The 12389-nt window shown below is 38.9% G+C and overlaps 1 protein-coding gene across 1 annotated transcript in view; it reads right to left on the minus strand.

Annotated features, from left to right (window-relative positions):
* Nucleotides 1-12389, minus strand: part of Cd96 (CD96 molecule) — a 73106-nt gene that overhangs the window by 22973 nt on the left and 37744 nt on the right. Inside the window, exons 6-8 of the mRNA XM_032899296.1 lie at nucleotides 12171-12261; nucleotides 9912-10097; nucleotides 4397-4489 (exon numbers count right to left, since the gene is read on the minus strand). Coding sequence (XP_032755187.1) covers nucleotides 4397-4489; nucleotides 9912-10097; nucleotides 12171-12261 — 370 coding nt within the window. The remainder of the gene's footprint in view (nucleotides 1-4396; nucleotides 4490-9911; nucleotides 10098-12170; nucleotides 12262-12389) is intronic.

Raw genomic sequence — 12389 nt, forward strand, 5'->3', positions numbered from 1 at the left:
CCCTCCAGACTCTGTGCAGACCTCCTCAACTCCATTTGCTTACTTAGCATGGTACTCTGAGTATTGCTGTCCTAGTTGTTTAGAGGGGTGGTACTGATGGTGCTGGAAGGATGAAATCCATATGTCCATCGAGCATTAGATCTCTAAGCCACACCCAAGCCCTCTCTGTGGTATCCTTTTTTTGTATCTATATATGTATGATGATGGCAGAAACTAAAGGAATTGCCATCACACATGGATCCCCAGTATCCTCTACCACCTTTCAACTCTCTCTGGAGCTGCCTTGCTTTAGAACTCTGTCCTGACCTGCTGGTGCTCTTTCATGATGCTTCCTTCTGATCTCCAGTAATGTGTCTCCCAGGCCTGTTCTCCACTCATTTATGATGTGTGGGTTTGTAAGTCTCCAGCTTTGTTGCACTCCCTGAGTACTTAATTTCTTCACTCTTTGCTGCCCACACACGATCGTCCACTTTCTAAAAACTGCCTGTTGCCACAGGAAGAACAGGCCAAGGGCTAGAATCAGAGCAGACCTAGTATTTTACTCAAAGTGTACAGAGTTGGAAACCAGACTGCGAGGACCAGATAAGTGATTGAATGGGGCATAACATCAAAATCAATGTCATTGGGTCAAAGGGTTGGGTGTAGACATAGAAACAGGAGGCAGAGCCAGAGACCCTATGGCCCAATGGGCAGAGCGATGGGAGTCAAGGAAAGACTCATGCTTATAACTTTTAACTATAAGCTCTGTACAATAGAGGCACTGTCTAGTTCCTTCATCACTATAATATGGCACCTTAAGAATCCCCCAGTATATTGTAAGCACTCTGTATTGTTTGTAGAATGAATAAATATCTTGAGCGATCGGCACAAAGACTGCAGTAGGGACTCAGCAGCGTTAACTGGCTATCATGTAGTTGAAGGAGGCTTCCCTGGGTGGCTCTTGAGGTTTATTTGAGCTCCATTGTTCTTCTGGAAGTAAAGAGTATTGTATCTTTGACCCCCTATATTTGTTTTAAAAAATTGCCTTTCATTGGCTACAAGAGTAAGACGTGTATGCTTGCAGGCAGACATGATGCTTTGTAATGCTGATTGAACTCCCTAGCTCCTTACATCTTAGAGTTTAGAGTGAATCAGAGCCTTCTGAAGTTGAGTTCCGTGTCGTGCTCTGTCTGGATTCCTTTCTTGCAAAAACCTTCAAAGGTGGCTCCTATGAGATTCTGACTCAGCAATCATGAGTCTTTTACAATGACCCTCTATGGTGATAAGATGAAATGGGGATTTCTTCATAGTAATCCAGTGATTGGGACAAGCAGAGAAGTTTAATTTAGGTATGTTTGATCGGTATTGATTTAACACGGTCTCTGGCATATAACACTCCGGCAGAAAACTGTTGCAAACATAATCTGTAGTGTCCATCCACCTTGATGAGCTCTCAATTGAATTTTGTAAAGCAAAAGGTATCTGTTCTAATTACACCTGGGTCTGATTCAGACTTGGCTCTGTTAGCATTTTGAGCTAAACACTACTTTGTGGTGAGAACTGTGCCATCCTGTGTTATACAATGGCAAAGAGAAATCTTCACTTCTGCTCACAAGATGCTAGTGGCATCTTCCCACCTCACTGGGCCAACACCAAATCTGTCTGGACACTACCAGATGCTCCCTCATTGTGAGGAGAACACATTATTAAACTCTGATCTAAGGAAGTTCTCAGGCCCATGAAGTGGCACTTTACTTGAAGGGGGGCTTGGGTTCACCATAAACTTCTCAACTATAGCACCTTACTTGATCTCACACACACACATACACACACACACACCAACACACACACACCAACACACTACATATAAATAAGTATACTGCAACTTCTCTATTAAATTGGAAGCTGTACTTTTTCTGTTTTATATTTCTTCAAATATGAGTGGTCAAATGTGACACTTAACATGTTGGCTAACTCCACAAACAAGCCAAAGAGAAGGAATTCTTCTCAGGATGTAAATGCCAAGAGAGTATTTTTTTCTATTTTATTTATTGCTGCTTTCCAGCATCTAGAATAACACTTGATGCTAGTAATAACTGGTGAATGAATTGTTACTTTATTTATAAAATATACTTTAAATTAAAATACAATTATATTCTTATGAAAAAAGCTGTTTACAGAAGACCCATCCCATTTCCTAAAATATTATCAGAGTGATTAAGTTGAGCTCAATACTATCTTTAGCCTGTATTTTCCAGTCTCCTTCCTTGCTTCTCTGATGTATGAGGTCATCTCCTTGACCAAGCTTATCTACTGATACTTTCTCATGTGATCCCAATCATGTCATTTTTCTCTCAGAAAAATTTCAAGGTCTTCATCTGGTCAAATAAATATGGCACACACAAGATTCCCCACCCCCGTATGTTTTCTCCCACGACCCATAGGGGCCATTGATTACTGAAAGCATGGCACTTCGTGCTTTGAATTATTATGGCCCTATGTGCATGTCATCTCTCATGTAGCCTTCAAACTTCCTGAAGGCAGGATAAAAATGCCATTATTTTAACACCATGGGATTATTATATATACTATTATATTTATAGCATTTCAAATATTTGATGACATGTTAAAGTACGATATTCTATTGTTTATTTGTTGAGTTATTCAATGAATATTTATGACCACCTAGACATCTTACCCAGGTATGCGTTAGAAGACAAAACAAGTATATCCTGGGCTCTTTGAGTATTTATATTGGTTGGAAAATAGTGTTACTGAGTGCAGTAAGAAGCAGATTCAGAGTCAGCAGACTGGCATAAATACAGCCTCTGTCACCACTAGGTGTTGATCGTGTTCACTCTCAGTGTCTCCGTGTCCTGTCTGGGGTAAGGAAGGGCATTTGCTTTCTCTGTTATGCATATATGCAAAGGAGGGCAAACAACATTTCACTAATATAAAAAATTCAAATGATACAGCCTAGTGACTTATATTTGTCCACAATTCCTACTCTTACCATCTTCAACAGATGGCGTCTCAGCCTTCTTCCCTGAGAACAGACTTGTTTCTAATAAGTTAAATAAGGCAGAGGTGATATGCAATCACTAGCAGGAGAATAGAATACGACAAGTTAATAATAATAATAAAAAAAAAAGGCACGTTTCGGTAGCCATTATTCCTTGAAGCATTTTGTCAAAGGGAATCAAGCAGCTATACTGGAAGCAACCCTAGTGAGAGAACCATGCAGTCCGTCTAGCAATGACTCACCACACTAAAATTCCTAAGTTGCTCCTGGATTCCCAGCTCCTGAAACCATTTGAGATGCTTTATAACTTATTAGGTATCAGAATAATTTTCACATAGCAATATAAAAAATACATAGGATACAACAGAGGTTTAAGATATGTATGATTATTATTATTTATTATTATTATTATTGAATCTGCTGATGTTTGCTAATGAACATGCATGTCTCAGTTTGTTGTAATTCATTGGTGAAACAACGGCCATTGGAAAATGGTAGCTTCAAAGAGAAGGAGGAGGGTGAAGACAGGGAGGAAGGAGAGGAGGAGCAGGGGAGGAACGGCATAATGAAAGACTAAGAACAAGAAAAAGTCCGCTGGCTTTGAAGCTTCTGATGGGTGAGTTGCAGGCGTTGCTCACCTGCCACCTGCTTCTCACTTTCTGCAAGGTAGCTGCGTGTGACAGTGACTGTAGGCGAAATGCAAAATGCTACCAGCTAAAGCAATTATTCATTCCAGCAGCCCGCTTTTATTTTACTCCATTTCGGCTCTCATTTCCAGACAAAATTGATAGTTTTAATTAAATATGAAATGAAAGTCATACATATACTTTAGTTTTTTTAAATCCGAGAAGGTCGCCATGCATCTCTGTAATGTACAATGGACACGGACATGGCGATTGAGATTTATTTGTCCCAATGCCTACCTCTGAGATTCCCTGCCATTTATGACTTTGCCATAGCAACGCTGACCAAAGGCTCCCACAGTTAATGATGCCATGCTTGGGTGGGCTGAATTCACCGCACTCACTAGCCATCTTGGTGAATTAATTTGAGGCCAGACAAATTTAACATAAAATGCTCTGTCTTGGCTCCCACTATCCCGATTTGCGGCTGTTTTATTTAACTCCCCAGTGAGAATACAGCTGTGGAGGATCGTCAGCGTATTAACTATTTAATAATGAATAGGGAATTTAAATTCCTCATTGAATATTTACCAAACTCAATTTTTCCACAGCTTCAAGTGTTAACTCTTGAAAACTTTGAGGACAATTACTTTGCTTCAAATTCCATAGCGAGGAAGGGCATAAATGATGCAAATCTGCTAGTTCCAACCACCCGATTAATTAAAGGATTAATTGATTATGTAAATTAAAAGTAGTCTGAGAACATTCTTACTTGTAGGAGATACTTCGGCATCTGGAAAAGTTTGTGCACCCAGGGTAGAACCTGTCACATTGGGTAGACGTTTCGTTGGGGCAGTCCCAGAATCTGAAAGTGTAAAGCAGATATTTACAATGGATAAAATATTGTAAAAAAAATACTTACTCGGCTCTAAAATACTTTAATTTCCTCATTATCTAGCAAATCAGTATTGAGGACTTGCTATGGGTCAGACAGTGAGATGCATTGGTGAGTGGGGAAGGCAGTAAAATGTTTTTCATTGGTATGCTTGCATGTATGCATGTAAATTGAAGCTAAGGTGTGTTGTTTTATTTACATTTTATATTCATTCTATTTCCTTCAACCATCATTAGTGTGCTTTACAAATAGTCCCACTGGAGAAGATTTTAAACACTCATTTTGTTTTATGTACATGGGAGTTTTGCACGTTTGTGCAACCTTGTGCACCAGGCAGCTCCCTGGGAAACCAGATGAGGCACAGGAACTCCTGGATCTGGAACTGTAGCAGAGTAAGTGTAATGTAAGTGGAGAAAGTTGTCCACTACGTGGGTGCTGGGAATCAAATCCAGGTCCTCGGGACGAACAGCATATCCCAACCGCTGAACCATTCTCCTGCCCCTGAAGGATTTTTTTTTAAAATTACAATTATAAGGAGGACTTCTTGACTTTTAAAAAATACATATTAAGTGTAGTTGGTTAATTTTTTATTCTGGATGATTTTCATGACTTTTCTAGACACAACATTACTGCTTAGGAAAATCATTAGATTAATAAAAGGATCATACTCTGTTTTTGCTCGCCATCTAGGATTTGTTTGACCTCTTCAAATGATATCCCAGGCTGGGGCCATGTCACATTTCCAACTTTATGTCTTGGTGTTGATTAGCATGTTTCCATCTCTCATGAGCTGCATCCAAAAGGCAGATGTTTCAGCTCAAACACAGGAGACTCATGAAGACTTACTGGTCATTGTGCTATTTTCTGACATTTTCTCATTTTCAAGCTTTTTTAATATAAACCTTTTTTAAGATTGCAGAGTTCTAAGGGATCTTTGTGCTATGCTCTTTTCCCTTACTGTTAGTGCTAGCAAGGATCTTGCCACTACGTTCCATGGGTCATGCCCCTCCAATGAAACAATGGGCTTGTCCCTCGCTGTATTTGCAGATGTTGATAATGGAAATGATGTACATAAAAGTGGCGAAAAGTCAACCTTATGTGTCTGTCTGATTGCTTTTAGATTATCATCATTGTCTTCTAATACAGCAAGTTGAGAAGATGAAGTGTGGAGCTACAAGACAAATGCCTACATGAGCTTCTCAGTGGAAGGCTTTTACAAAGCCTGTAATCCAATGTCAACACTCAAATCCCACCCATGCCCTATGCTTATGAATAAAGTATGCTTGGATATACTCATACTACTTTGTTTACATGTTGTCCATTATAGACTGTGTGCTGTAGTCCTTAGTGGAGAGTTATGATCAAGTTAATATTATTGACTAAAAAATAAAACCTTTACTGTCTCATCTTTTACAGATGAAGAGCTAATTCCTAGAATTAAAGGTATTGATTATGTTCAGTTCCAGTTCTCTACAGTGCAAGGCATTGATATTTCATTGATGAACATTTTTGTTTAGAACATAATTCTTCTGTATATAATACACAAATATCTTTAGAAGCTGAGAGGATTAGCTTCTCAGTTCATTTTGAAGATTTTTTTACATATTGATTTTTATTGCATATTGAGAAGAGTTCTTTGACCCATGTCTAGATTCCACAAGAAATCTGAACCAGAAAATATCTGTCTGGTTTCAAACTGGACTGAAAAGTAGAAACATTGCCTTGGTCAAAATAAAATTCAGGGCTGTAAAAAAGACATGTTTTCAGCCTAACAGAGAAAAGTGATTTTCCCAACACTCGGATGTACAATCTGCACAGTTGCCTCATGCACATTTCCAGTCATTGCATGGGCTGCAGTGTTGGAAGGGGTGGGCTTCTGGTCCTAAGCAACTCCATCCTTTCTGAATTCTCTACTGTGTGAAGTCACTCTGCTGTAGGCTCAGGAACTCTCAGAAATCACTTCAGACACAGCAGCAGCCTTGAGTCTGGGCCACAAGAACTGAGTCAGTTAGTTTTGAGCCTTTCTGTGAACGAATATCAGTGTACCAGAGCTTAAATGCTCTACCTAAGAAATGAGCTAAATCATTGGGCATGTGGGATCTTTTCTTCCTAAAGTGTCACCTACAGACAAGGGGAAGAGGTTCCTCTCAGGGTCTGGTTAGAAATGTAGAACTCAGCCCCAGACTTACTGAATGAGAATCTACATTTTAACAAGCTCCCTCAGTGATTTGTATGCATATTAAATTCTTAATTTAGGTTTTCAAGAACCCTGGGAGCAGTCACAAATAGGAAGCTTGTCTCACTGCAGGAAGTCATGAGGCAAGAAGTGTTTATCTAGAATCTTCCATTTTAATGCTTAGTGTTCCTCTTCTCTCGGCTATAGGGGTATATTTCTGGCTTTCTCTATATGCCAAAATGATACATGATAGAAATTATGCATCAAGTACACATATAGTGCACACACACACACACACACACACACACACACACACATCACTAGTCAACCTTCAGCTCTATCACAGATGGCTTGATTTCAACAGTTATATCTGGTATTAAACCCTGATCAATGTTAATGACTGCTACGATATTTACAAAACCAGAGAGATTTTATAATCAACTTTTAGGTTAAAAGCAAACAAAATATCCTTCTCCTCCTTCTCAAAGAAGCAAATAATCTAGAGATGCTCCAATAAGAGGAGCATCTCAGAGGAATATTACCTCTCAGCCTTCAGTATTATGATCTTTGTCCTAGACCAAAGGACAAAACCTCCTAGAACAAGGAGAAAACTTCTCCCATTTCCCCACTGAGTTTCTTTTCTTTTCTAGAAAAGTCTCTCAGTTTCTCTCTTCTGGCCCTGAGAGGGTAGGTTTTTCTTCTCTTTTCATTTCAGTATCTTGTCAGCAATAAAAGCTTGGTGTGGCAATTTTAATGAGAAAGGTCCCCCAGGGGTTCATGTATTTGAACACCTGTTACCCCATTGAAGGGTGCTATTAGGGTAAGGTTTTCAGAACTCTTGAGAGGTGGAGCCTGGCTTCAGAAAGTCCATCACCTTGGAGAGAGTTTGAAGGTTTATCTCACCTCACTTTATTGTGCTTTCTGTTTTCCTCCACCCCTCCCGTTCTCTCTGTTCTCTGTGTGTGTGATTAGCCTTAGTGTGTTCAGTCAGCTTCCCGTTCCTGCCAACATGCCATGCCTTGCCCACCACTGATGGTCTCTACCCATCTAAAACTCAAAACTCTTCCTTTTCAGTGATGCTTTTGGTCATGGCATTTTTGTCATAACAACAACAAAGTAACTGATACACATGGCAAAGCAATAATTTATGTGACATGCACCAGGGGTGTACTCCAGAGTTCAGAAAGCATCTGGTAGGACTACCCCAGAGAGCATGTCTGCCAGCAGTGCTTATGAACCTGGAACTCATAATGAAACATGACTCAAGAATGCCTTTGCTGTACGGAGCCCTGATTGTGCCTTTAGACTCATTCACAGTGATTTGTGTTTGAATGGGATCATAAGGGAGCTATAGTTTTGCAAAACTCCAAGATTTACTGTGTTCACTATCTCATTGCACAGGCTAAAGGTTCATTTGGTGATTAAAATTTACCTCATGGCTCTGAGTTTAAACTTATACAATAAGAAGGGCTTCCATGAAAAATATGAATTACAATGAGTTCAGGGTATGATAATCGGTATTCTATTTTACTTTAAAGTCTTTCATTATTTTCTGATATTTAAAGAAAGCATGAAAAGACATTGGTTTGGGGTGGTGGTGGTGGCGGTGACACATGGGAATAGTATTTTGTTTAGGAACCAAAGGTTTTAGAGTCTTTTAGGTCATGGCTTCAGATACTGCCAAAGCTCTTGGCAAATCCACATGCAGCATGGTAAACTTCATATTGTTCCAAGACTGCAGCCCTCCTTATGTGTCGTCTTCTAGGAAAAAGCTGTGATTATTCTTTAGGGACCTAGGTAAAGTCGAGGAAGGTTGTTTTCATATAAACTCATCATAATTTCTGAAGGAGTGCCTCAGAATTTACAGTGATTCTTTCTCATGTTTAAATACATGCACACAGCCAGAGTCACAGGGGATAATGGCTTTGACTCAGCATGGAATGGAGCCTGCTTGTGAGTAGTGGGAAAGGATTTGTGTTAAGACATGTAGTCCTTCGTCTAAAGATCCAGTAACCAACCGTTATATCTGTAAGGACTCTGTCAGGGCACTATACAAACTGTCCTGTGTAAAAGCCTTCCTGTATAAATTAGTATGGTTTTATGAATATGATATAGACAACATTTATGAAGATAGGATAATAGTTAAAGTCCTACAGAGCTATAATAGTGATTTACAAAGCTGTTTTCTTTGGTCCAAGTACTACTAAATATGCACATTTGATGGCTATCCTTACAGGCTTTCTGAAATAGTCATAGCCATTGTTATTGTGTTTGCCAAGACATTTGTTATATTTTATATAATAACATCTCAAGTATTTTTTGTGATTCAGGGTAGTAAATCTTCTGGTTATTCAAATTTTGTAATAACTGGAGTGGCTGAATATATTAATTTTTCTAGTCATAAAAGTCTCCATGTAGATATTGTGCTTCTAACAAGGGTAATGAAGTTATTATGGTTTGCATGTGTTGCCCATATCTAAATAGTGAATTATGCATGCTGTGATTACTTAAATATTTTCATTGTTTACATTTATTCATTTGAGTGTTTGTTTATGTCATAGCACACATGTGAGGATCAGAGGACAACTTTCCAGAGTCTGTTCTCTTCTTTCACCACATGGGGTTTGAGGATGGGACTCCATTGTCTGTCTTGACAGCAAAGTGCCTTGACCCCCCCCTGAGTCACTGACCAGTCCTAAGTATTTTTATGACTTAGGAATTTTAAGATAGCTTAAATTTCAATTAATCATAAGTGCTATTAATGTTCATTGGATGATAAGTGAACCAGAATGCTAGCTTGTTAAACAAAATAATTGGTTGGCCGTGTTGCCTCATGGCTCTAATTCTTGTACTTGGGAGGCTGAAACAAGCAGATTGATAGAAAGTAGAGACCAGCTTATGCAAGATACTGAGTTCTAGGCTACTGTATCAGCAAACTGTAAAGCCTGTCTGGGAAAAAAAAAACAGAAAGAAAGTAAAAATGAATATGATAATAATAAAAAATCACTGTAATTGTATAGAAAAGGAAATCATCTGATTTTTTTTGAAGAAATTATTTTTAGATTCTACATATGAATTGTTTGGGTTATATAAAGAGCTTTCTGGTAGAGTACTGGTGTGAAAAAAAAAAACTTCTATCCTTTGTAAATTAGTCATGTTCTGAGTTGGTGGCATTCGTGGCTAACTCTTACTGACTTTATTCAACAGGCAACTCACCCAAGGAAAATGTGATGGGTTGTGATGAAGTATTCCACATTTTATTTCCAGGGCCTGGCGACAGAGCCATACACCAAACTGTGATATTGTTTGATTGGGATGGTCTATTGTGCATCCTTGTTAGAACCGACTTCAGTTCCCGAAATCCGCTACTGCTATTTTTTTCTTCATGTGTAATGTATATTCCTGCAAAAGTCAAATGAAACCTGATTAGTCACGGACGTTTTCTGGATCAGCCAGACAATGATGCCAAGACACTGCAAAATAAAATTTGCTTTTACTTTGTTTTAGAACGAGGATCTCCCTTTGTTGCCCACACTGGCCTTTAACTCATGGCTCAAGGTGTCGTCCCACTCTGTCCTAGTAGAGAGTCCACAGACTTATTCTGCAACACACAATTAATTTATAGTAATGGAGACTCTCAAGCAGTTAGCCTTTAGCTTCTGAGAAGCAAGGCCCACTTCTTAAAGCTGGAATTAATCTGAGCCATTATTATTATTATTGACCCATAATCAGGCTGTAATATACATTCATTATATGCGTTTCCTTATGACTATGGGTCCAAGGACTTGCGGGTAGATTATTACAACCCATTAGTGCCATTTAGTAATGGTGAGATTGGTGATTTGTACTTGAATTGGTTTGAGCATGTGAAGGGCTCTTCTGTAGACTGCTCATACAGTAAGAATATACCGAATATATACAATTAATACAATATAAAAGCTAACATCCTGGATATGAGCCTCCCACTTTTGTGCTGCTTTGTGTATATTGGTTCCCTAATTTAAGGAAGTGTGTGTGAGTGTGGTTCTCTTAGAGTGAAGGCAGAGTGTGTTGTGTGAATTGGCCCTCCTCATCCTCATCGAAATGTAATGGATGATGTGTATTCTAATTCTGGTACTATATCATACTCTTTTCCTGTATATTGATAGCATTTCCAGTTTGGGTCCCATGAGCTTTCTCTAGAATCTTATAACAATCACTGTTAGGATAACTTCCAAATTGCATGCACTGTAGCAGTAAATTATGATAAAAATTATCTGTCCCCGCAGGACAGATCATTCTGAACTCACGCAGAGTCTTTACAGTAAAGCTCCTTTTTTCTTAATTTTTTGAGGCTGGGTTTCGTGTATCTCTGGCCTCAAACTCATTATGTAGCCTAGCATGACCTTGAACTCACGATTCCCCCTTTCTCTACCTCCCAAATGCTAGGATTGTAGGTCTATTCCAACGTGCCTGGCTCACATGAAAGGCGTTTGCTGCCAATTCCGCAGTAACTAGTTGGAAAAGTATTAGCTAAGTGCAGTTGTATGCTGACGGAATTCTGATCACAACATCTGGCCTCTTATTTGAGAAAGTAATAGGCGTATCCTATCTGGGTGCTTCATTTATACAGTGTTTACTTAATAGGAAAATACACTTACCATAACATTTAACACATAATTTTGGGAGGATGTTGTGTTATCGTTGGCATAAACTGCTTTTCAAGTGAACTCTTTAACCAGGAAAGAGTTCGTCAAGGGGATCGATATAATCGCCCAGCAGCAGAAGCTTTAATTTTAGAAATTAAAAGACATAAATGAGCAAGAGCGACGTGACTCAGTTATTTTTCATCGTGGTAAAGGGATGAGTCAGTGGGAGGCCTGTTGTCCAGGCACAGATGCTGGATGTTATGCTGCCATGGTTAGCACCTATGAGAAGTACTATGAAAATACTCTGTGAAATTGTCTCAGTGTGGATTCCTGCCCCAGGGACTTAATCCTTTCCAGGAAATTTCTTCCTTGTAAAGGAACTAACTCTTTTATAGCCATCACTCCTGCTGCACCCTTAGGTCCTGGCCCAGATATTTACAAGAAACTGGGAATTATTATCACTTGATTTCAGTGGTGTCAGGAAAATTGAAGATGATCTATTAAAACAATAAAGAAACATCAGAGCAGATAGAGATGCTACAAAGGCAGAGATATTTTTTATAACTAATTATGTTTATTTCAATGGTTTTGTCCTCATACGGGATATTTGCTTTTACTGACACAAAGTTAATAAAGCGTGCGTTGTCTGAAGAAATCAACTTTTATTCTGAAAATGTTGCTTTCTCCTCTCTTGGAGGAACAAGATGATATATCAGAAAGTGATACCTAGTAGGGAAGATGATGTTTTCCTTGGAACAATTACTTTCAAATGCCAAGGTCAACCTGGACACCATGGCTTTCTAACCCTTGGTAATGCCAATCCATTCCCAGGACTTTGTTTCTTTACCTTCTTCACTGCCTTGAAAAAGTCTTCCATCTATTAACCAGATGATACTTGCTTTGGGGAAAACATTCTTCAGAAGGCAGGTAAATACCCTCTACAATGGATCAAAAAAGGATTATTTGTACATTTGGAAGAAATTCATGCTCACTATGTCTCCATTTACATAAGACAAATTAGTAAGAAATGATTCTGTTTACCTTTACCTGTGCACAGGACATACAA

This window comes from Rattus rattus, chromosome 4 (assembly GCF_011064425.1).
Source record: "Rattus rattus isolate New Zealand chromosome 4, Rrattus_CSIRO_v1, whole genome shotgun sequence".
Lineage (NCBI taxonomy): Eukaryota > Metazoa > Chordata > Mammalia > Rodentia > Muridae > Rattus > Rattus rattus.